The following is a 25784-nucleotide window of genomic DNA, read 5'->3' as shown; positions in this document are numbered from 1 at the left end:
TTTAGAAGCAGAGATCTGTTGAAGATCATAGAGCTGTGTAGTGGGACAGAGCCATTAGGTGAAAAAGACAAGGTTCAACTAAATCCCAGGAGGCCTTGAGGCTAGGCCACTTCTAGGCCAAAAACTGTCTAGGCCAAAAACTGATTATAGAAGATTTCAAATAGCTTCTAAATATGGACAAAGCATGCCAAAAGGGAAGGAGGTCTGGCAGTTGTACACCAAAATGGACAGCAGAGAAAAAGAACCAACAGATTGCAATCTCTCCCCTTAGTTTCTAAACACTGCTGATAGCAACATTAGTTTGGCATGACCCTGATACAGGACTACAGAATTTCACAAGTATTTTATGTTAAAGTTCCCCTAAAGATGTTCAGTATAGTAAGTAGGAGTAAGTTGTGTAAGGAAGTAGTGAGCACTAAGAGCTAAAAGCTACAGGGAAGAAAATTTGGCGCCAGCATGCATGCTCTTCCACTTCCTGCTTGTGTGATTTTGAGGCTGTTTACATCTCATAATCCCATGCAGTTTTTGAAAATCTAAGTGTACTGCTTAATTTCCTGATCTGCAAAATGGAAATTTAACTGTCCTCACTAGATTACTGTGAAATTTACCAGATTAATACATATATGGCACAGTGCCTACAAGTAAAAAATAACTAGCAGCTTAGAAAACATATCAGTCTAGTATGGTGGCTCATGCTTGCAATCCTAGCTTTTGGGAGGCTGAAGCCAACCTGATTTGTATATGAGATGTTCAAGGACAGTGTGAGCTACAAAGTAAGGCTGTGTCTCAGGAAAAACAAGCAAGTGCTGGTGAGACGGATTGGGCGGAAAGGCACTCAGCACCAAGCCAGATGATGTGAACACACCCCTGAACTTTATGGTAGAGAGAACTGACTCCTGTATATTGTCCTCTGACATCTACACACTCATGCCTGCCTCCTACATGTGCACACACACATGCACACACAGGCACATGCACATAGGAATAAACCAATGTTAAAAATGTAACAAAATAAAAAATAAAGCAAGACTCTACAGATTTCTCTCATAGTATTATATTTCAATTTATTCACAGTATTTATTTATCAGAAACTAATATAAACTCTAATATGGTAAGAACTCTACCAATAAGCACTTAATCCTCTTACTCTGCAGTAGCCACCACTAAGACCTTAGGTCTACCTACCTCTGGGGCACAGAGGATGCCTCCCCAATGTCACAGAGTTAGGAAAGGCTGAGTCAGGTTTTTGATCAATACTGTCAGATTCTACAACTCATGTTTCCAGCCACAACCCAATACAAATTTTCTGTCTTTTTAGGGATATCAAAGGGGGGAAGCCTGGGGGCTCATGGGTAAGAATCATAAGGCCTGGAGTTAAGATCACAGCACTCATATATATATAACAAGTGGTGCATCCTGTAATGCCTGTAACTTCAGCTTTGATGAATTTAACACCTCTTCTAGCCTGTGTGCATATCCAGGTTCGCAAACTGGCATACACACAGAGAAGTGCGCGCTTGTGTGAGCACACACACACACCTTAAAATGAAACTATATTTGAATCTATTTAAAAAAAGACTGCCCCTCCCCAGCCGTATTTTCTGATGGATCACAAGTTAGATTTTCAAAGTGTTATAGAAAGCAGTAATTAGCAATATGGAATGTGATGTTCTGCTGTCATTTAGCTATAAATCCAGGAGATTAATCTATATCATTAATCTATAACATTAATCTATATCAAGTACTTTTAAGAGTTAAACAATGCCTCCTTATTTTTATTAATAAAATAACTCTGAGTAGTTGAAAGCAGTTACTAATTGATTCTTGGTATAAAAATGTTTTCTTTCCCCTTCAAGATACATACCTTTCCAGTTAAAGTTGAGAGATCATCTCCACCAATAACTTTTATGTCCCCCGTTGACTGGTCATTCTAGTTAAAAAAAATCATTTATATGCATATTCTTGTGTGCTTACAAGAATCTCAAATTATTAGATGTCATCTATAAGATCTAAGAAGTTAGCTATCTAATGGTTACAATATTATGGTATTTTTAATTATATAAATTATAAGAATTAGGTTTCTAGAAATGAATGACTAGGTAAATTTCACATAGAGATTAGTACAAATTAAAAATCTTAATTGGCGGGGGTTGGGGATTTAGCTCAGTGGTAGAGCGCTTGCCTAGTGAGTGCAAGGCCCTGGGTTCGGTCCCCAGCTCCGAAAAAAAAAAAAAAAACCAAAAAACAAAAATCTTAATTGGCCAATACTAGTATTTGATACTCTGAAGAGTCCTAAAAATAGAGTATATCCATTTCTGAGTGGGAATATTATAGCTACTCATCATCAATCAGGTGCTTCTCAACCACAAAGGACAATTTATTAGCATGACAGGTGTCTGCTTCTGGCCCTGTACCATTCCTGTGACTTACACAAGTTGTAGGAGGTGGTCCGTATCACATTCAACCCTGCTCATATCCAGGTCATTTTCAGAACTGTCTGAGAAACCAGGTCTGAATACTAGTCTATTAGAACATACTTCTTAGGTTCTCATTTCCTTCTCAGAGAAATTAGCAGAAAACCTTACAGCGGTTTCAAAGGAGAGTGATTAACACTCACTACAGTTGGTGGAAATAGCTATAATTTGGATGTGCTGGAATTAAGATAAAACTGAGTTTAAAATGGATGATTAAAAGAGCTTGGGCTTACTCTACTGGGACAGCAAAGCATACCAAAAGCTACAGCAACTCCCTTGGTATAGAACCAGCACACTGACTGACAAAAAGTTCAAGGGACCAAGTAAAATCCAGAAACAGACCCAAAAACACATGACAATTTAGTATATGACAATGATATTTTGAGTCAGTAATTAGGAGATGAATTACTCAACAAATGGTGTTCGGTCAATTACTTATCCATTTGGGAAAAAATAAAGCATGGTTCCTACCTCACACCATGCACAAAAATAAATTCCAGATGGAATAAAATCTAAATGTAAAAAACAGAACTATAAGTGGATTAGAAGAAAATGTAGGAATATATTTTATTTTGAAATTTATTTATTTTATGTATATGGATACACTGTAGCTGTCCTCAGACACACCAGAAGAGGGCATCAGATCTCATTATAGATGGTTGTGAGCCACCATGTGGTTACTGGAAATTGAACTCAGGACCTTTGGAAGAGTAGACAGTGCTCTTAACCGCTGAGCCATCTCTCTAGGCCCTAGGAATATATGTTTTTCCCCTGTATTCTTGGCAAAAAACTAATCCCGGACATCAACTAAAAAGCTCTGTAACCACCATTCCTAAGGTATATTATTCTTCAAGGTAAGAGCCCACCGGACGGGACTGGAGAGAAAGATCAGCCATCACTAGCACTTGCTCATCTTGCAAAGGGCCTGAGTTCAGTTTCCAGCACCCGCACGGCAGCTCACAACTGTCCACACCTCCAGTTTCAGGTGATCTGATCTGATCCCTTCTTGTGGCCTCAAATGCAACAGACATTCACATGGTGTGCATACATGCATCCTGGCATTCACACATATACACAAAGCAAAACAATTTTTTTAAAAAAAGAACTGCTGGAAAATGTTGAACAATTTATAAAGTCTATAACATAAAATGATGGCAATCTGACAAATCCTACATGTGATTCTACTGTGTTCATGCATCCACATTTACAGCACTTAAACCTGATAATATATTGAGGAGAAACAAATACTCAAGTTGCTGGTTAGATTACAGAAAGCAATATGACATCTTTTGAAAAAACACAGTAATGCCTATTAATATTATACACAAAAGAAATACTACTATTAAAAAACTATTAGGGGGTTGGGGATTTAGCTCAGTGGTAGAGCGTTTGCCTAGCAAGCGCAAGGCCCTGGGTTCGGTCCCCAGCTCCAAAAAAAAAAAAAAAAAAACTATTAAAAAGAATCACACAATTGAATATATTCTTTTTTTAATCGAATATATTCTTGTATGTATCAATACGAGTTAATAACACCAAGTAGCAAACCAATATACTACCTATCAAACGATTTTTATTTGGTATTTTGAAGTATGGGGGGGGCACTTTGAAGGTGAGGAGCAGGTTTCAGTTGGAGATTACTGTGGGCTACCTTACAAAACCCTATCTCAAAATATTTTTCTAAAAAAAAAATGATAGCTTAGTTGATAAAATGTTTACCTAGCATGTGTGTGTGGGGGGGGGGCAAAATAAAAATATACTACTAGTCCAAGCTGTAACCTAAATATTGGCGTTTTAATTTTTGCATATTATTTCTTGTATTAGTCCAACCTAGAACTCAGAATTTCAAACACACAGAACCGATTAATGGCACAAAGAAAAAAGAAAAAGAACTGTACAAAACTTGAAAGTAATAAAGAGGGAATTATGCTGAGTGCTATCTAGTAATGGCAAACCCTGGTAAATCCTGCCATCTGCTGTAGAAAGGTGGTATTACAGTCCAGCACCAATTCCTTCCCATTTCAAAGGAAGGGCAGACAAAAGGAATTAAGATCTAAGAATTCAACGGGTATCCAAAGGCTACTGCTACAGGGCCAGAGGAAACAGAACCCCAAAGCACACAGAACACTGGCACTCTAAGATGTTCAAATTTCTACAGACCTATTAACCTCAAGTGTTTCAGCTTATGTTTACCTGAAACTTTTTTCTAGGAAACAGCTTCCTTTTAAATGGAAGCTAATAAATAAGTTCATCAAAAGTTGTTATGCAAGTGCCTACACTGTTTACAAATGTAATCCATAAATTAATTACCTAACCTGAGTGGCCAGAAAAACTCTAGCAACCTCCCTGTCTGAACACAAATGTCACTTGGTGCCTCTCACATGCCTCATGTTTATTACTGTAAACTAAGAAGCCGTGATTGGAATGAAAAGGACAGTCCTTCCTCTCCAGATTTCCTCTTCTCTTTCTTTCCCTTTCTTTACTCCATCAGGCTGAAGTGTCCTTCATTCAGGTGTCACTACTGTCCGTTACCAAAAATTCCCAGAGGCGGCTGAAGAGGTGGCCCAGAGCAATGGTTAAATTCCCAGCATCCATACAGCCCTTCTCAATTGTCTATACCTGGCAATTCTAGGTGGGGCAGACACCCTATTCTGGCCTCTGTGGACTTCAAGCACACATGTGGTACACAGACATGTATACAGGCAAACATTCATTGCATATATATTTTCCCCAGAAGCTCAGGTTTCTATAAATACAGCCTCAATGTTTGTTTCTACTTTGTCTACCTCTCTGAATCCAGATGGGGAAAATGGGGCTGACAGGAAAGAAGTTTTATTCCTATTTTTCCATCACTGGCACTTCTGACAATCTCTAAATAGCAACAAGAGCTTGGGGATTAGAGCATATTTGCTTAGCATACTTAAGACCTTAGATTCATCCAACACTCAAAATAATTACAAATTTAAAAATAAAACTCAAAACATTACTTGTTTACTGACAAACTTTCCTCGTAAGGTCTAATTTTTTTATTCAACTATTTTAGAATTTTATAAAACTGAAATAAAACTCAAAATGGAACTTATTTGTGGTAGCAGAGTGCTGGGAACAGAAAAATGTCACCAAATATATAACACTGTATTTCACTGTTTGAACACGCACGTTCATACTTTATGAACGTTTATGTTTATCTGAAAACATAATTCATGGCACCATGTAACTAGAGAGGTAGTTTCTTTCTTAACAGCAGGCAAATGCAGTGGTATTGATTTTATTAATAAAATAGATATCTGGAAACCCTAGGTAGTTAAAAACTACCTGAGCTAACACTGATTATATAAGCTCTAAGTAGTATGAGTACATGTACAGAATGCGAAAACTCTTTCAATATTCAAAATAAAAAGTGCTCACGGGAGCTAGAGAGATGGCCCAATGCTTAAAAGTACGTACTGTCTTGTAGAGTACCCAGGCTTGGTTCTCAGCACCCACATGGCAACTCACAAACATCTGAAACTCCAATGATCCCATGTCTTCTGGCCTCTGCAGACATGAGGCACTCATATGGTCCACATACTCACATACACAAAAAAAACCCTCAAAAACATCAAATAAAATTGCATCTATTTTTTTAAAGTACACTGTGGAATGATTTAAACTTTTTCTCTATAGTTTTCTGCACTTTTACTTTTAAAACAAATACATATTTTAGCCAAGCAGTGAAGGTATACTCCTTTAATCCCAGCACTCAGGAGGCAGGGGGCTGAGTTCAAAGCCAGCCTGGTCTACATAGTGAGTTCCAGGACAGTCGGGACTACATAGTCAAAAAAGGAAAGGAAGATGACATTTCTTTTCTTTCATCATACTGTCAATGCTCAGTCATTTCAGACTCTAGCAAAGGTAAAGGGGCCCCAAGTCAAAAGTATTTCCTGTTTTCTGAGAAATAATCGCAATGTTAATAAGGCTTTGCTTAGACAACTCAGAATTCCTCTCAAAGCAATTTATCTCCGGTGAGATTTGCCACCATCATATACAGTGGAGAAAACACCAAGTCTCAATAGCAATTCTTTTTAAAAAAAAATTCTGTGTATGGATATTTCTGTTGCATGTTTGTTCCCCATTTGAGAGGCTGGTGCCTTCAGAGGCCAGAAGAGGGTGTCAGATCCCTAGGACCGGAGGTACAGAGCACTGTGATCCACTACATAGGTGCTAGGAATTGAACCTGTGTCCTCTGAAGAGCAGCCAGTGCCGCTTTTGACTATTGAGGTACTATAATTCTCTTAAGACTGAAATATTTTTATTTTATGTTTAGCAGTTTTTCCTGCATGCTTATATGCATGGAGCTTTACTACACAGATCATCTGGAACTGGAGCTACAGATAATTGTGAGCCATCTTTTGGGGTGCTAGTAACCAAACCCCAGTCCTCTACAAGTGCTTGTGACTGCTGAGCCATCTCATCTCTCCACTCCACTCAATAGCAATTCTTAGCACTTATGTTTCTGAAACATGAGAACAGCTGTGTGCAGTGCTGCCTATACTCCCAGTCCTAAGAGAAAAGGACTGTCTGAGCCACGCAGTTTGAGATTAGCCTGAGCAGTGTCAGGAAACAAATCAAAGTTCAGATCAAAATAAGACAACAGAAACATGTACAACTTTTATGTTGGTCATGAACTACAGTGATTAGTATTCTGTGTTGTGATGTAAAGTATCAATGAATTAATGATAATAATAATAGCGACAACAACAATCAGGGCCAGAAGTGGTAGCACCTGCCAGCAATCCCAGCTACTTGAGAAGCTGAGGCGAGATAACTGACATTTCCAGACGAGCCTCTGTAATGAGTTCAAGGATGGTCTGAGCAAGTTAGTGGAAAGGGTCTCAACTAAAATTTTAAAAAACAATTGGGATGGGCTAGAGATGGCTCAGTGGTTAAGAGTACTGACTGTTCTTCCAGAGGTCCTGAGTTCAATTCCCAGCAACCACATGATGGCTCACAACCATCTGTAATGGGATCTGATGTCCTCTTCTGGTGTGTCTGAAGACAGTGAAATTGTACTTATATATAATAAATAAATACATAAGTCTTTAAAAAAAAGACTGGGATGAAGCTCAATTTTATAATACTTAGGCCCTGGGTTCCACTCCAGCACAGAAAATTAATATATAATAATAGTAATTGCACCATCATCAAGTAAGATGATTACAGTATAGTTTAGAGAACTTCAAAGAAAAAAATATAGATACAACTAGAATAGTCCTTTTTTAAAAAATTGTAAGTTAATTATACTTACACAGTAGCTCTTCAGTCTGATAAAATCTACAGTCATAGGAATGGACCTATCACTATTTCTATTCAGCGCTTTAATGTAATCCAGCAGGTCAGCAAAGAACTTATAGCCCCCCTTCAGCACACAGAGGGCCACAATGTGATGGCCTCCCATCTCCTTCATGACATCTCGAGCAAGTCTTTCAGTCCTGCAGAAATAAAATCAGAAATTAAAGATTCTGAATATTTGTTTTATAACAAATACCTCTTAAGCATTAAACTTCTACAGGACACATCCTGTCTCCATGAAGGCAATTCTTGATTCATTAAGCAATTTTTTGCAAAAGTGAAGACTTTATTTTTCATATACCAAAGGTAAGATTTTTGGGGTATGGGGGGGGCGGTTAAAGAGAATTCCTTTAAATAGCCCAGGCTGGACTCTAAATCATAATCCTTGTCTCTATTTCCATGTGCGGAGATTAGAGATATACACCAATACAGACAGCAGCTCAACCAAAGTGAAAACTGGATACCTTTAAAACAGGAAATATGCTAAGCATGATGCCATGAGTTGAAAGACAGCCTGGACTACAGAGTACTAGATCACTTAGGGCTACATAACAAGATCCTGCCAGAGAAGAGAGGAGAGGAGAGGAAACAAGACAAGTACACTATAATATAAAATTTAAGATAGAAATAAAAAGATGTAATTTTCAAAGCTTACTAGATTGGCAAATATTGGTTAGTTGTTCTCTAATATATAATATTAGAAGAGCCTAAAGACAAACGAACTCTCACATACCCCTGAAGTACAAAATGATATAACTTTTGGAGGATGATTTTTGTCAGTATAGAAACATCCAATAAATACCGTTTCCTTGGCTAGTAATTTTTACTTGCCTAAAGCTAAGCAAGTGTAAAAGTGTGTATTTAAGATTTATTCCCTCTAATATAACTCTACTAAGTACAAAATATTGGAGATCTTAAGATTTATTATAATGAATAGACCTTTTTTATTTTATTATTTTATTTATTTATTTATATTATTATAACGAGTAGACCTTATATATAGACCTTATATATGTCTTCAGACACATCAGAAGAGGGCATCAGATCTCATTACAGATGGCTGTGAACCACCATGTGGTTGCTGGGAATTGAACTCAGGACCTCTGGAAGAACAGTTAGTGCTCTTAACCATTGAGCCATCTCTCCAACGAAAATAATGGAGATCTTAAGTGCCTATCAATAGTACAGGGTTAAATCAGTTATGGCACATTTGTGAATATAGTAGCCTATAATCTTTAAAATAAATGTAGCAGAGCTAGGATGGAGCTCAGCTGGTATAGTACATGCCTAGTACACACAGGAGGTCTTGAGTTCTACTCTCACAACTGCAAATTGGGCATGATGGCACACCAGGAGTTGAAGCTGTAGGATCAAAGTTCAGACCATCCTTAGCTACACATTGACTTAGAAGTCAATCTAAGCTCTTTAGGACAATTAAAAACAAAGTAGCATGTAGGGTTGAGTATGGTACACATACCTATGAGAGGCCGTTTGGAGGACTGCTGAGTTGAGGCCAGTCTGAAAGTTTCAAGCCAGACTGAGCTAAACAGTGAGATCCTATCTCAAAGAGCAAATGCTTCACACACACACACACACACACACACACACACACACACACACACACACACACACAGCTACATCAACTGTAAAGTAATTTTTAAATAACACTCGAAATGTATATAAGAAATACTCAAGTTAATAAAAAAAAAAAAAAAAAACAAAGTAAAGTAATTTTTAAAAGATAAATGACAGCTCTAGATGTAAATATTAAGAAGTCCATACATTTTAGTAGTATATGACCCAGTATGTAACTTGCATGCCTGTGTGTGTGTGCATACTTTACTTACAGTGTATGTGAATTGGTATTGTCTAGGTAGAAAATATGTACAGTAAGCTGAGAAAACAGAATAATCATCTTCTAACCTTCCTTCAAAAAGGTTGATTTATTTACTATGGATTCCCACTATTTATGTCTAAAACTGGGTGATTAACTAGTAAGGCTTCCTGCTGTGTGTGTGTGTTTGTGAGGAAAGGACTTTAAAAATAGAAAACATTGGGGCTGGAAAGACAGTTCATCAGTTAAGAGCACTCCCTGTTTTTGCAGAGGACCTAAGTTCAGTTCCCAGCACCCATACAGTGGTCCACAATGATCTGTAACTCCTGTTCCAGGGAATCCACCAGACTTCTGGCATCCTGGAATGCATATGCTTCACATACATACATGTAGGAACTCATATGTACAAGTAAAAAAATAGAAAACTTGTATTCATTAATAAATTGGCTTAGCTTATATATTCAAATATCAACTACTTAACAATTGCTAAGTTAGAATTAAAACCCTCTTGGCTGGAAAGATGGCTTGGCGTGTGAGAGCACTTGTGCAAGCATCAGGCCCTAGGTTTAGATCCCCCAGCACCCATATAAAAACCAGGTGTGGCTGCACCTGCTTGTAACTTCAGCACTGCGGGGCCAGATACAAGCAGATCCCTGGGCCTTGTTAGCCAGGCAGACAGCCTACCCATATCAGTATGTATGCTCCAGGTTCAATGAGAGACACTGATTCAAGGGAATAAGAGAGCAAGAGACTAGGATACCTAATGTCCTTCTCTGGATTCCATATACATGCATGCACTTCACATATATATCACATATGCCCCCCCACACCCCTCTAAAAATAACTTCAATCAAGGTCTTACTAACCTGTCCATAATCAGTCCATGAGGAATAAACACCTTTTCCAAATCTTCAGCATAATGATTAGGTATGCAAAATAAATCTAGGTCATAACCTGGTTCATCATCACTAATCTGCAAAAGAAAGACAGCTGTTTCAAAACAAAGCATTATAAGATATCCACATTTAATTCAACTTAAATAATAAGTCTTAGTTTACCAGAGGAATTTAGGTATGAGGGGGTATTTAGAGCAGTTAAATTTTACCGTTTTTGTAATAAATTATACTTCTCTAAGAAAACCATGTGTCTTATTGCTGAAAAGGGTCAAGAATGAGAAGTAAAACATGACACAGGGGTTGGAGATTTAGCTCAGCCGTGGAGCGCTTGCTTAGCAAGCGCAAGGCCCTGGGTTCGGTCCCCAGCTCCGGGGGCGGGGGATGACACAGAATTCCCTTTGGGTCACAAAGAGAAAAAGAGAAAAAACTGAGGTATGACAAACGTGACATATATAGAGAGAGTTCAGAGATTGAAACTGGGTCTAAAAATTTTACTTATGTTTTATGACTGGGTCTCTCATTGAACCTGGTCAACCAATTTTGCTAGTCTAGTTGGCCAGGAAGCGAAGGGATCTTCCTGTCTCTGCCTTCTCTGTGCTGGGGTTCCAACTTCAGGTCCTGAAGATGACATGGCCGGCACTTTATAGACTGAGCCATCTCCTTGATCCCCTAGATTATGTTATCTGTTGTGTGTGTGTGTGTGTGTGTGTGTGTGTGCAGGTCACCAAAAAACTGATCCTTCAAAAACTCAAAGTTAAAAGTCTGAGATGATTACAATCTAATACAATAACTTCACAGAAGATACTCCAAAACTGTTTTGCATTGTACCATATTGGTTATATTAGTATGTCCAGAGCCCAGCATACAAAATATTTAATAGTATTAATGATATGGTACCTTGGTGGAGAAAATATAGTATGATAGTTTTATAAATATACATGTACCTGTACACACAGAAAAAAGTACAGTAAATTCATTTAACAGCTAAAGCGGCACATCCCTATTAACCCAGTCCTTGGGAAACTGAGGTAGAAGTTCCTGAATGAGGCCAGCAGGTGTTACTAAGTAAATCCCAGGCTAGCTAGCTAGAGGCTACAAAGACCCTGTCTTTAAAAATATCCCCAAACTGTAAATCATAAAAGCCATTATCTTTGACAGTAAATGTTATAGTGAGATAGTGCAGGACGTGGGTGGGGTCTCTCTCATGGATCCAAACTGGGCTCAAACTCACTGTGCAGTTGACCTTCTACGCGTGAACCTTTGGTTTCTCCCTCTTGAGCATTTGGACTATGAACATGAGTTATCACAGCCCAGTTTACCTAGTGTTCAGTGTCAAACCCAGGGTTTCATGCATACTAGGCAAGCACTCCATCACAACCATCTGTAATGAAATCCGATGCCCTCTTGTGGTGTGTGTGAAGACAGCTATAGTGTACTTACATATATAATAATGAAATAGATAAAATTATAAAAAAACAAAAAATTCACATAATATTTACATTAAAATACATTTACTGGGTTGGGGATTTAGCTCAGTGGTAGAGCGCTTGCCTAGCAAGTGCAAGGCCCTGGGTTCGGTCCCCAGCTCCGAAAAAAATTAAAAAAAAAAATAAAATAAAATACATTTACTAGCAAAAATAGAAATTGGACATTTGTATCATATAAAGGAACATTCAAAGAGTATTTTATAAAAAAAAGCAGTTTTGTAAGTTTTCTTAAAAAAAGGTTCTGTGTTCACTCATATTTATTTATTTATTGATTTATTTATTTTTATTTTTTTATGTGCGTACACTGGCACTCTCTTCATACACACAAGAGGGCATCAGATCCCATTAACAGATGGTTGTGAGCCACCATGTGGTTGCTGGGAATTGAACTCAGGACCTCTGGAAGAGCAGTCAGTGCTCTTAACTGCTGAGCTATCCCTCCAGCCCCTGTAAGCTTTATTAAGGAAATTTTAGTTTATGTTTTGAGGAAAGATGACAGACTGGCAATTTTATAAGAAAAAAACATTCATGCCAGGCTCATGAGAATGTATGTACTATAATCTAACAAAAATAAACTCGGATCATTTCAAAGTACCTTAGAATCAAGATTAGTATACCACACGGACTTTCCTGAGGCATACTCACAAGCTCCACCGGCTCACTCGCTGTTTCTGTTGTGGCATATCACACCCAGGTTTCATCATACTACTGCACCTACCAAAATGGCTCAGTGCCTGACTACAGGTTCTACAGGTAACTACCCAAGAACTTCAAAGACTATTTCAATTAAACCCCATATGAACTCTGCCAAGTTCATCCCAGTCTTTTTATGTGTGTTGAAACAGGGTCTTATTATGTAACTCTATCTGTGCTGGACCTAGATATAGAGACTAGACTGGCCTCACACTTGCTATCATCTTCTCTCTGCTTCTTGCGTGCTGGGATTACAGATGTGCACCCAACTCTCAGTCATGTAGCCTAAGAATTCAAACAGATAATCAGGAATTACTCAAAAATAGAAATTCTATTTCTGTCATCACACCAAACTATTCACCAATGCAAAAGTCTTGATTTCTAATTAAAACAGATTCATGTTTGAGAATTTTCGTTTTGTTCTGAGATATTTATATTGTTATTTTAACAGTAAAAATTTTGTTTCTGATTTCAGATAGTCTTGGCTCTGTAGTCCACCCTAACCTGAATCTCATGATATAGACCAAGCCATCCTCAAACCTGGGGCAATCTTCCTGCTGTGGCTACCCATATGATGGGGTTTACAAGTATGAACCATCATACCCAATTTATTAAAGCCACAATGATACAATTCTTCCCCAAAAAGCAAAAATAGTGTTACAACTCTTCATATTAGATGCTTGTGTGTGTGTGTGTGTGTGTATTTACATGGGTTTGAATGTGTGTATGTGAAGGTCACACCTAGCAATTTCTGTCCATTCTAAAACTTTGAACATGCTGATTACTATTCCTAAAATACACAACAATTTTCTATTATTCTCACACACACACCCTTTCCTGTTTCATCACTGGCTGGTTTGGAACTCTCCCTGTCCTTGCTGGGATTAGAAGTATGTTCCACCACAACTGGCTTGTTATCCAACTCTTAATTCATAATAGTTTTCTTTTTTGAGACAGTCCCATGAGCTCAGGCTGGCTTTGAACTCACTATGAGGCTGAGAATGATTGAAGCCAACCTTCTCCCCCTGCCTCCCAAGTGAGTCCCACCTCCATTTAATGGAGTCTTGCTTGGGCCAATGAACAATGTTATTTTACTACAAAGGCTTACATAATCTGAATTGTATACAATGAGCTGATCATAGCTTAAGTTCATTTCCCCTTTTTATATTATTTCTGATAATGTACCTGTGTAACAAGAAATTTTATGTGGAAACCACAAGAATTTTCATGTGACTGCCATTAATACAAATATGCATTAATTTATAATAGGGATTTGTGCTGGGCGTGTTGGCATATACCTATAATCTCAGCATTCAGAAGTCTGAGACAGAAGACTACCAACTCTGAGGCCAGCCTTGGATACATAGTGAGACACTAACTTAATTCAAATATATTAAAATTCTTCAAAAACATTAAAACAGATAATAGGCTATCCTCAAGATAATTTATTTTACGTCTTAATATGATTTAAAAATTATAATTTAGTGATAGATACTCCTAAATGTGAAAACAACTTAAAATAGTACTATGTTCATCTTCTAATTTTTAACTTATAAGTTGTATAGAGTGTTTTTCTCCTTTCTAAGGGTTAAAGCTATCAGAAAAATTAAAATAAGGTAGGACTATTCCGCCCAGGAATAAATTATAACCACTCTAGGCTAGGAGGCCCCCGTAACTACCATACTGTATATGAATTTTAAAAAAACATAATCTTTCCCTTTAGTAATATGCACAGTAGTATAATTGATATGTTGACACTGAACAGCAAGAAAAAACTGAAGGTAGTTTCAAAGCAATTTGAAGTGTATGAATTCCTATTAAAAACAGATTATTTAAATTTTAGTTATTTTGGCAGTCCTCAACAGGAAAATAACAAGAGTCTCAATAGTACTATTATTGGTAGAAATTAACACTTTTATGTGATCTATCAATGTTAGTGAGTCCACACAACATAAAATTACAGAAAGACTGAACAAACACAATTTCAGTACCCCTTTACTATATAGGGAAGAAAAATTATATGGACCACTGTTTATCTAATTAATTATGGAAGAGTAAAACACATTCCACTGGGTATAGGGTGTCTGTAGTCCTCACTACCTGGAAAATTAAGGCAGGGCTAGCCTAGGCAATATAGCCAGATCCCATCTCAGGCTGCTAAGATGGTATGGTGGATGGTTTGGCTTGCTGCCAAACTTAATCTAACCTCTACACACAGTAGTAAGAGAGTTCCTGAATAGCCGCCACTACATAATGACATATTATCTCAAAAAAACAAAAAAAAAAAACAAACAAACCAAAAAACTACAAGAGCTATGCATGGTGGTAGATACCTATAATCCCAACACTCAGGCAGGAGGAATTTCTCTCGGTCCCACCCCTAGACAAAGAACTACAGGCAACCAATGACAACTGGGAAAAAATTTGCCATTCCCAGAAAGTTATCTTTTTGGCTATCCATTGCAGAGTGATCAACCTTGAAACCATTTACAGAGAACAGACAATATATGCCCACACATTTACATACATGTAACAAAAAAGGGACTCTAGGGTGGGCAAATGGGAAGAGTCAAAGGGAGAAAAGGGAAGGGGAAAGTGATAAAATTCTATTTAATTTGTCAAGTGTTGTGACACATGGCACACCTTTAATCCCAGAACTTGGGAACTAGAGGCAGGCAGATCTCTGAGTTCAGGGCCAGCAGCCTAGTCATAGTAAGTTCCAAGACAGCTAGGGCTATATAGAGACCTGTCTCAAACAAACAAACAAACAATAAAACAAAGAGTGAAAACTTTTTTTAAAAATTGAATGAAAATTTAAAAACCTGTAAAGGTCTCTGAACTATCAACTACACAAAAATATAAAAGTGAAAATTAAAATCGGGCTGGAGAGATGGCTCAGTGGTTAAGAGCACCCGACTGCTCTTCCAGAGGTCATGAGTTCAATTCCCAGCAACCACATGGTGGCTCACAACCATCTGTAAAGAGATCTGATGCCCTCTTCTGGTGTATCTGAGGACAGCTACAGTGTACTTGTATATAATAAATAAATAAGTCTTTAAAAAAAAAAAGAAAATTAAAATCATGATAGTAGTTCATTGTAACAATAAAACAAATTAGCTGTTTTTCCTTTCATCTAAAATTATACAAAGTGAAAAATACTGGGCATGGCAGTACATGCTTATAATCCCAACACTTAAGAGACTAAGAAGGATTCCCAGTCTGAGAGTAGCCTGACCTATATAAAGAAAATCTACCCTAAACTAAACTAATCCCTTGCAAAAGAACCCTACCGAAAATAAAACCGTAAGGCATCTTTTTTCTAATATAATTAAGTATTTTTCCTACCTGCTACAATAATCCAGATTTGTATTCAAATAATTAAGATAAATATATAACAAGAGTACAAAATTTACATAAAGAAACCTCTAAGAAGAACTGTTCCCATTTTTTAGTGATCAAAATAATTCATTTTGGTCTAATTTAGAAATGGATGATTTTTTTAGTTATTGACAATAACAAAAGTGTTAGACAGAAACTATAATATTTAACCAATTCTGAGAAAAAAAAAACCAGGGATTGTACGATGGCTCAATGGTTAGTAGTACTTGGACTACCTGGGGTTAGACCTCAGTGGGAGACCTGCTGGGGCAGTAGCAAAAGGGGGCGCTCCCCTTCTCTGAGGGAGCAATGGGGGGGGGGAGGAATTATAAGGGTGGGAGCGTAGGACTGGGAAGAGAGGAGGGAGGGGGCTGTGATCAGATAGAACATGAATTAAAAATAGATTAATTTTAAAAAAGTAGGAAATCCCAGGAGGAGGCTCACAATAGTTTGTTAATTCCAGTTCTAGGAGATGAAATGCCCTTTTCTGACATCCACAGGAATCCTAATGGTACACACATATATAATTCAGGCAAAACCCTCAAACATGTAACAGAAATAAGTCTTTAAAAACTGAAAAAATTAGCAGATGAATAAAGGTATAGTTCAATGGTAAACCATGCTTATCAGGGTATGTAAGACCTCGAGTTAGATCTTCAAAACACAGACTCACCCTTACTAGCACACCAAGCATGGCAGAATATGTCTATTTCTTTTTTTTTTTTTTTGGTTCTTTTTTTCGGAGCTGGGGACCGAACCCAGGGCCTTGCGCTTCCTAGGTAAGCGCTCTACCACTGAGCTAAATCCCCAGCCCCAGAATATGTCTATTTCTAATTCCCACACTCACAAGAGTTGGGAGACCAGCTTAGAACTACAGAGAAAGTATCTCAAAAAACATTTAAGCCAAGGGCTCATGATTCTAATTCTAGAACATGGAAGACATGGAAGGCAGAAGGATTAGTTTAAGGCCAGTAGACAACATTAATTTACAGAGTGTATCTTTGTCTTAAGACATTTTAAAATAAAAAAACATCGTTGGGTTTGGGATTTAGCTCAGCAGTAGAGCGCTTGCCTAGCAAGCACAAGGCCCTGGGTTCGGTCCCCAATTCCGAAGGAAAAAAAATCATTTAACAAGCTTTAAGTTCGGGGTTGGGGATTTAGCTCAGTGATAGAGTGCTTGCCTAGGAAGCGCAAGGCCCTGGGTTCGATCCCCAGCTCCGAAAAAAAAGAACCAAAAAAAAAAACAAGCTTTAAGTTCAGTTACTATATCATACTTTTATCTGGGTCATCCTGAAGTTTAAGTATACACCATATCACCACATAAAACCTATCTGGTGTTTCACATTAGTTTGCAAGAAGCCAGAAGCCTTTTCTAGACTGATAGTTACTTACAAACAGCATGTTTTCTCTCCATTAGGCACATCCTTCCTCTACCTTGTGTCACCCTAGTCACGTTAATGTTCATCACAAGGGGTACTTATTACATAACTTTAGGGTGTTGACATTAGATAATGTCCACAAAACAGTTGGCAATGCTAAAGGCAGAGCAAGTATTTAATAAACATCCACCGTAGCTCCTGACTTATGTTTACTGGTTAAGGGTAGAATCTGGGGCCAGATCAACAAGTTCAAATGTAGTAGCACTGAATGATGAAAGCAAGTTATTTAACTCCTCTGTGTAATTAAAGATGAAGTTAGGTAGGGGTTAGAGGGTGGCTCAGAGTACTCATTGTTCTTCCAGAGGACCTGGGTTCGATTCCCAGCACCCGTATGGCAGCTCTTCTGGACTCCACAGCAAACACATAACACACACACATATATATAGGCAAAATAGCCATATACAGAAAAAAATTGGAAAAGTCAAGTCAGCTAAAGAGCTTAGCATAGCAAGCAGCATGTAGTAAGCACTTTTTAAGTGTTTGTTATTCCTAGCAGACAATTTAGGGGAAGGAAACAAAAAAAAAATTAAAAAAGGAAGGGGAATTTGCAAACTAAAAATACAGTGAATTTCTTGATATTCAAACAAAACTAAGAATAGCCACTTCTAGCCCGAAGAACTAATGAACTCTACACTAAACAAGTACCATATCTCAAAGCTTAAAAGCAGCCATATAACTTCCTAACGAAATAAAAGTAACACCTACTGTATTATCTAATGTATCCACCATACAGTATGTACTTGCATAGACCCCAGACACAGACCAAGATTTGAAACATAGCTCTACTTTCTAAAATGTATCCTTGCTTCTGGTGCTGGTGATCTAAACCAGGGTTTAGTACCTAATTGGGGTGGGGCTCTCCCCTCTTGTGTCTGATAATGTGAACATGTCATTGTTACAGGGTCATTCTGAATACTAATTAGGATATGTTCCCAGTCAGGGACTACGTAAGTGTTGCTTACAATCTTCCAGTCCTTTCAACACCAGCAGCCAGCATCTCAGAAAAAGGCAAAACCAAATGGTAGTGTATGCTTGCTTTTAATTCCCACACTCGGGAAGAAGCAAGATGGCTGTAAGTTCAAGGCCTCTCTACTTGGAGCAAAGGCTACACAGGAAGAAGTTGTCTAAAAAAGAAAGCTTGAGCCCAGGTGAAGAAACTGAAGCCCACACAAAACATATTCTCAACAAGCAGGATTCCAGGTCACTAAGAACAGTGGTTTTGCCTTAAACCACAATGACTAATACAATGAGACAAGACTTTAGGGTTCAAATGGTTATTAATTCACCCAACAAACTATTAGTGAAAACTCCCCACAAACCAGACATTACACATGCTAAAGCTGTGAGTCCTGCCTTTAGAAGGGTTGTGTAGGGGCCTAGCCTTTGGCCCAGTAGAGAACTTGCTTACCTAGTAGAACAAGGGTTCTTTCCCTAAAATGGACTTTAAAATTAAAAAAAAAAAAAAACCAGCAGGACATGGTGATGCAGCATTTGGGAGGCAGAAGTCAGGATGACTGTCACAAGTTCAAGGCCAGTCTGGTGGTCTACATCACGACAATTACAGACCAGCCAGAGCTACATAATAAGACCCTGCCTGAAAAAGAAAATCAAACTAAATTAAGTATGTGTGAGTGGGAAAGTCAATCAACAAGTGAGTAGATAACTGCTAAATCTGTAGTATATAACGCATAATAATATGACATTTAAGTAGTACCAGAGGCAGTAAGAGAGAAGGCTAAAGTGGTGAATCAGAAGCAGTTTTGGGATGGTTTAGCAAGCATTATCAGCAAGGTTGTGAGGTGGGGGTAAATAAAGGGACAACAGCTTGGCAAGTTACAAAAATAGAGACAATGGGAGAAGAGGCGAGATATCATTTAAAACAAACAACCAAAATCCATACTTGTTATTTTTTTAACTCCCCACAGCATCCGAGGGCATGGGCTCCCAAGTCAACTGTATCTGAAGCCAAAGCCATTATTCTGGGCCATGGGGAAAAAAAACAAAACGAGCCGCCTTTCCACAATTCAGGTGGAAAATAGGCGTGATTTCCACTGCGCTGATTCAACGGAGCAATTGCGCATTCCCACAAATATGAATTATGGCATCTGCAGAATTAGAGGCAAAGCCCAGGCCTGAACATGCCCTCCCATGCTGTCGTCTGGGGTATCGAAGCTCCTTCTAGAGGTGCTCCCTGGCCGCCGAGTCCCAAACTTGCAGAGCTGGGCCTCTCCCGAGAGACCTCCCCCGCCCTCCCCGTGCGGGATCATTCCCGAAGCCCCCCCCCCCCCCCCTCACCGCTGAGCGCGCCCGCTGGCCGCACATGTCAAGTCCAACGCCATTTCCACCTTCTGGGCCCACACGCAGCCAGCCCTCTCTCACTCTCTCGGGGCTCACTAGAGGGGCGCCCCGGCCCCGTACCCCGCCATTCCGTCCTGCCCGTCGCCCTCATGGGGCAACCAGCCAGACTCCAGGAATCTGCGACCGCCCACGCCCCCGAGAGTCCCGGCCGCCCCAACGCCCAGAGCCGGCCTCAGGAGCCTCAGGGCCCCGGCCGGCGTCACTGTGCGACCGGCCGCGTGGGGCTGGCCGTAGGGCTCTACCGGAGTCCCCCTGGCTCACCACGACGCTGGGACTGAGGGTCGACATGACAGAACCGGTCGGCTCGCGGGAAAAGCGGTCTGAGGAGGAAGCTGGCGGAGGAGGTGCTACCGCTAGGAAAAGCAGTGAGGTAAGTCCAACGCTCGTCTTCGCCGCCTCGACAACACCTCAGAGACGCCACGAATCAGGCCCCGCCCCTCGGACCGCCCCTCGGACCGCCCCCTCGGACCGCCCCCTCGGACCGCCCAGGTCCGGTCCCCTGAGGCTCTGCCGGGCGTTCTCCCAGGAGCCTCCACAGGCAGTTCCTGGACTCTGTTCTGACAAGTTGGGCCTGGGAATTTTGTTCCTGAAGAAAATGGTACTGGCCGTGCTGCAGCCCCCAGGCCCACTGTAGTCCCCCAGAGGACTCATAACCATACTTAATAACCCAAATAACCATACCTAACTCCTTCCGCATTTTACTCCCTCATGAGCTCTTAGGGTTCCCCCCCATGATGTGATTCCTCTTAGGCCCAGTTCTTTCAAACATTCTTACTTCGTCGTAAGAATTGAGCACCACAGCCCTAAACAGCCAGATCAGGGTACCAATACAAAAGGAAAACGAAGCTCCTTGGTAAGCTTATGAGAATTAGACCCTAAACTGCTTTGCCTTTACATAAAGTGAGCATTTTAAGCCTGGTATGGTGAGAATGGCTTATATGCCCAGCTACCAGGAAAGGAGGATTAGATCGCATGTATATTCAACCTACCCAGACAATTGAGATCTTGCCTCAAAATAAAATCTGATAAGGTGGAATAGGGTTTGAGAAAGACATCTTGTCATCAAATTGTGCCCTCCTCAAGCACCTGCACATGACTACAACACACACACACACAAAGAAATGGTGATAGAGATTCATATGTTACCAAATATATTACCAAATAAGATGTCATTTCTTAGATGTTGATTTTAGCCTCGTGTGGCGACACATACTTTTAATCCCAGCACTACAGAGGGAGAAGTAGGAGAATTGCAACTGTGAATTCCAGATGACCCTGAGTTACAAAGTGAGATCCTGGCTGAAAAATGATGAATGAACAAACAAACTGGTTAATGTTTGAAAAAAATAAAAGCCAGGAATATAACATAGCAGGGATACATTTGGGATGTAAAAGGCTCTGGGTTCAACTTATACAACAAGAAAAGAATGAATAAACAAATAAATAGGTAAGGTGAGCATATTAACAGTACTTGATGAGAATATGGGGAATTAAAGGACTCTGCACATGCATTTGAGCGAGCATACATATGGGACACAATATATATGCAAACTGTGGTTGTTATTCACATTTATTTTCTCCACAATTTCCTGCATGGATATTGCTTTATATTTTCCTTATTTATAAGATAGTCTGTTTTTGAGACAGGTCTGCCTATAGCCCAGGCTGAGTATGGCCTGGAACCCGTGTTCCTTTTGTCCCCACTTCCCAAGAAGCGGGATTACAAGCAGCTGACTATCCAATGTGGAATTAGAAAACAAAATCATCCTTTATTTACTCTCAGAAGCAATCAGCCGTTGCTACTTGCTACCGCTGATATTTCCATTAGTATCTGTCCAGCACCAATCACCACACTTGACTGTGGTCAGTGGCCTCTCTTATATACTAATACGAAAGATGTGATGGTAGATTTGGGGGTTTTGTTTTACTTGGTTTGGTTTGGTTTGGTTGTTTTCTGAAACAGGGTCTTTCTGTGTAGCTCTGGCTGTCCTGAGACTAACTCCATAGACCAGGCTGGCCTTGAACTCACAGTGATCTGCCTTCTCAGGGATGGGATTAAAGACGTGTGCCAGCACCGCCCTGATCTTCTTACATTTTAACAATGGTCTAGGGAGTTTTGTTTGTTTTGTGTCTTTTTAGTCCCTGTTGGCCTGGAATTTCTAACCTTCTTGCCTCATTGTACGGTGGGAAATAACCCACAGGGTGCAAGCTGATAGAAGTCCTGGTATTTTGAGAAGTTAACAACTTGGTATACAAAGCACTTTACTGAGATCAGACATTACATAGAATTGAAATGTTAAGTGTATTCATTCAAACTTTTGTTTTCCAATTTAATATGAGAATGGGAAAGTGACTATTACTAATTCTTACATGATACTACTGAAAATAATGTCATATACAGTCAAATGGATCCCAAATTTTCTCTGCCTTGAATCTGGAGTAACCCACTCATAGTTCAACAACAGGTGAGAGATTTGGGACTGACTCCAAGGCACTGCAAAAGAAAGAAATAGTACCACACTCCTACCTTTGTTTGGACAGTTATGAATTATCTGGGTACCATAAACAGTTCCATATATATGTTTCTGCTCCACAAGTTTCTTGATTTATTATTCATCTTTTCTGTTTCTTTACTTGCTTTCGTTTCCTTTTTAAGACAAATCCTGTCTCTTAGCCCATGATGCCCTTTAACTCCCTATGTAGACCAGACTTGAACTTAGGGTGATTGCCTGCTTTTGCACCCTGAAGCACTCAGACTGTAGAAATAAGTCACTATGTCAAGCAAGACTTTGGGCTATTATGTAATTGTTTTGGGTGTGTGTGTGTGTGTTGGGAGGGGTATTTGGAGGTCTGAGGGAGGATGAGAGGGTGATGTCAGTGTCTTTCTCAATTACTCTCTATCTCATATATTGAGGCATGGTCTCTCACTTGAACCCAGAATTCTCCTATTTGGCTAGTCTAGCTACTAGCTGGTTTGTTACGGGGACTTCCTGTCTCTCCCAAATGTGCGCTGGAATTACAGATGGCTACTAGCCTTCCACTAGCATTTATATGGGTGCTCGGGATCTGAACTCTGCTCCTCATGCTGCTATAGCAAGCATTTTACACACTAAAGCCATATCCCCTGTTCCCAAGAACCTAATTTTTACCTTGGTGTTATAGCATACCTCAGCTAGGTCTGGGTTCCAAGAGAAGGGGTGTCAGGGAGCAGCGAAACTTGATGTCAAATAGTGGGTCCAAGCCAGCAGCCTATGTTCTGTTGAGATAGCTTTCCAGAGTGCTCTCCCTCTCTCTTCTCCTCCCCTCCCTTCCCCTCTCCTCTCCTCTCCTCTCCTCTCCTCTCCCTCTCCTCTCCTCTCCTCTCCCTCTCTCTTCTCCTCCCCTCCCCTTCCCTCTCCTCTCCTCTCTTCTCTCTCTCTGTGCGAGTATGTCTGTGTGTGTGTGGGGGTGTGGGGTGGGGGTGTGGGGGTGTGTGTGGTGTGGTGTGGTGTGTGTGTGTGTGTGTGTGTGTGTGTGTTCTGTTCTGCTCTAGACAGCTTTTTCTTGCTATTTTAAAAACTCTTTGGTTGAGACAGCTAGCTTTTCTCTGCTAGTAAAAATCCTAAAAGGGGCTGGAGAGATGGCTCAGCGGTTAAGAGCACCCAACTGCTCTTCCAAAGGTCATGAGTTCAATTCCCAGCAACCACATGGTGGCTCACAACCATCTGTAAAGAGATCCGATACCCTCTTCTGGTGTATCTGAAGACAGCTACAATGTATTTATATATAATAAATTAATAAATCTTAAAAAAAAATCCTAAAAGTTCTCTGGATAGCTCATGGGTTTTCTGACCAAAGTCAGAACTGCTACTATAAAAAAAAAATTCTTGGTCTTCTGACCAAGTCAGAAATCCTATTAGGAAAAAATTTGACAAATAATTCTTGGGTTTTCCAATAAAACTCAGAAAGCCAGAAAAAATTCTAAGATACCTTGCTCTGGATAGCTGCTAGAAAACCTTCTTAAAAGAGCTGTGTTAGATCTCTACCTGATTCTTGGGATTTCTGATCTATTAGAAAAAGTCCTAAAAGAGCTACGAAAATTTCTAATAGAGCCATATTCGCTCTCCATGGATGTTCTGACTAAAATCAGAAATCGTTTTTTTTATTGGAGATTTAAATTTACCTTTCAAATGTTACCCCCTTTCCCAGTTTCCCGTCCATAAACTCCCCTACCCCACTCCCCTCCCCCTGCCTCCATGAGGGTGCTCCCCAACCCAACCACCCACTCCCTCCTGCCTCCCTGTCCTGGCATTATCCTACACTGGGGCATCCCGCCTTCATAGGACCAAGGGCTTCTCTTCCCACTGATGTCCTACAAGGCCCATCCTTTGCTACATAAGCGAATAGATCCATGGTTCACTTCATATGTATTCTTTCGATAGTGATTTAGACCCGGGGAGATCTGGGGTGTCTGGTTGGTTGATACTGTTGTTCTTATGGGATTGTAAACCCCAGAAAAAAATTCCTGAGTTTGCTCTCCCTCAATCTCCAGACAACTAAGTTCTCACTAGAGAAAAATTCTAAGAATAGCAGAAAAAGGACTGCTATTGTTTTATGCTAGCTCATCTCCTGCAGACCAAAAGCCCACGTTTTATTTACATATCAACGATTTATTCCAGGTTCCCTCTGGACCAGCCTATGAATCTGCATTCCATGACCTTAGCCCCAAGACTCTTGGGAAGAGACAGCAAGCAAAAGATATCTGGGTGGGACCCCACCCTGGAATTACCATTCCAATCGTGCTTGGCCCTAAATTCTCAAGCTGACCTTGAACTCAGGAATCTGCCTGCATTTGTATCTACTATCTTTGTATCTCTGACAAGCTGACTCATAGTGGAGTCTCTGTTCCTTTAGATCTGTGAATCTCTTTATATAATTTATATTTATTTCATCCTTATATTTTTGCATAGCTGAGAAATTATATATTTTTGAACTCATGCTTTTAGAGTTCTTTTCCACAGCCTTAAGGGCTGTCCTGAAGGGTCCAGTCTTTTTGCCATTTTGCTGAGACATTTGTCACACCTTCACCTCCTGGACTCAGGCTGTCTGATTGTCACTGTCTGATTGTCGTGGAGTCATGAATGTTAACAGGGTGGACATTCTTCAGAGGAACATGTGATAATATGTGCATTATTATACAATCAAGCCTTATGCCCACAACAGCCACTGACATTCGTGGAGGCCCATGCCTGCTAGCCCTGTCCCAGGGGCAGGAACCCTGTCATTCTGTCCCTACCAAGGCCATACTGGATTCTGAAATAATCCTTCAGATTTCTGGAGTTGGCTGAGATAGCTTACACTTAGAATCCCAGCACTTGGCAGGCTAAAGCAAGAGAACAGAGATCCTTTCATTTGTATCTGTCTGGAGATTGTGTGGGATAGCACATTTGAGGGCAGGCTGGGCTACAGAAGACTCTATCTCAAAAAAGAAAAGATATATATTTCCACAGAAATATTACACAAACCACTTATTCTATTTTTTTAATTTTTTAAGAATTATTTATTTCATGTATATGAATAGTACACTCTCACTGTCTTCAGACACACCAGAAGAGGGCATTGGATCCTATTACAGATGGTTGTGAGCCACCATCTGAGAATTGAACTCAGGACCTCTAGAAGAGCATTTAGTGGCCTTAACCACTGAGCTATCTCTCCACTTATTCTTAACATTAATTTTTTTTAAGTTTTTTGTTTTGTGTGTGTGCATGTGTGTGCTTGCTTAGGCGTGTGTGTGTGTGTGTGTGTGTGTGTGTGTGTGTGTATAATGTATCTGTGCATATTTAATATGTGTGCCCATGAGCATGGGGGCTAGAGGAGGCTCTGCCATTCTCTCCTTTATTCCTTGATCATGGAGC

General features: G+C 39.8%; 1 protein-coding gene across 2 annotated transcripts in view; it reads right to left on the bottom strand.

Moving 5' to 3' along the window:
* The window catches only part of Hprt1 (hypoxanthine phosphoribosyltransferase 1), a 32001-nt gene extending 11736 nt beyond the window's left edge, over window positions 1–20265 (bottom strand). The window contains exons 1-4 of one of the 2 annotated variants that reach the window (NM_012583.2): window positions 20149–20241; window positions 10503–10609; window positions 7759–7942; window positions 1865–1930 (exon numbers count right to left, since the gene is read on the bottom strand). In NM_012583.2, the coding sequence (NP_036715.1) occupies window positions 1865–1930; window positions 7759–7942; window positions 10503–10609; window positions 20149–20175 (384 nt within the window). In that variant the 5' untranslated portion in view covers window positions 20176–20241. Of the gene's footprint in view, window positions 1–1864; window positions 1931–7406; window positions 7943–10502; window positions 10610–20148 lie in introns of both variants that reach the window. The other variant, XR_015646156.1, reaches the window with a different exon arrangement.
* Window positions 20266–25784: the final 5519 nt, after the last annotated feature.

Source organism: Rattus norvegicus, chromosome X, assembly GCF_021556685.1.
Source record: "Rattus norvegicus strain SHRSP/BbbUtx chromosome X, alternate assembly SHRSP_T2T, whole genome shotgun sequence".
In the NCBI taxonomy this organism is placed as follows: Eukaryota; Metazoa; Chordata; class Mammalia; order Rodentia; family Muridae; genus Rattus; species Rattus norvegicus.
Note: the sequence above shows the minus strand (reverse complement) of the source record. Positions and strands in the feature narration are given on the sequence as shown.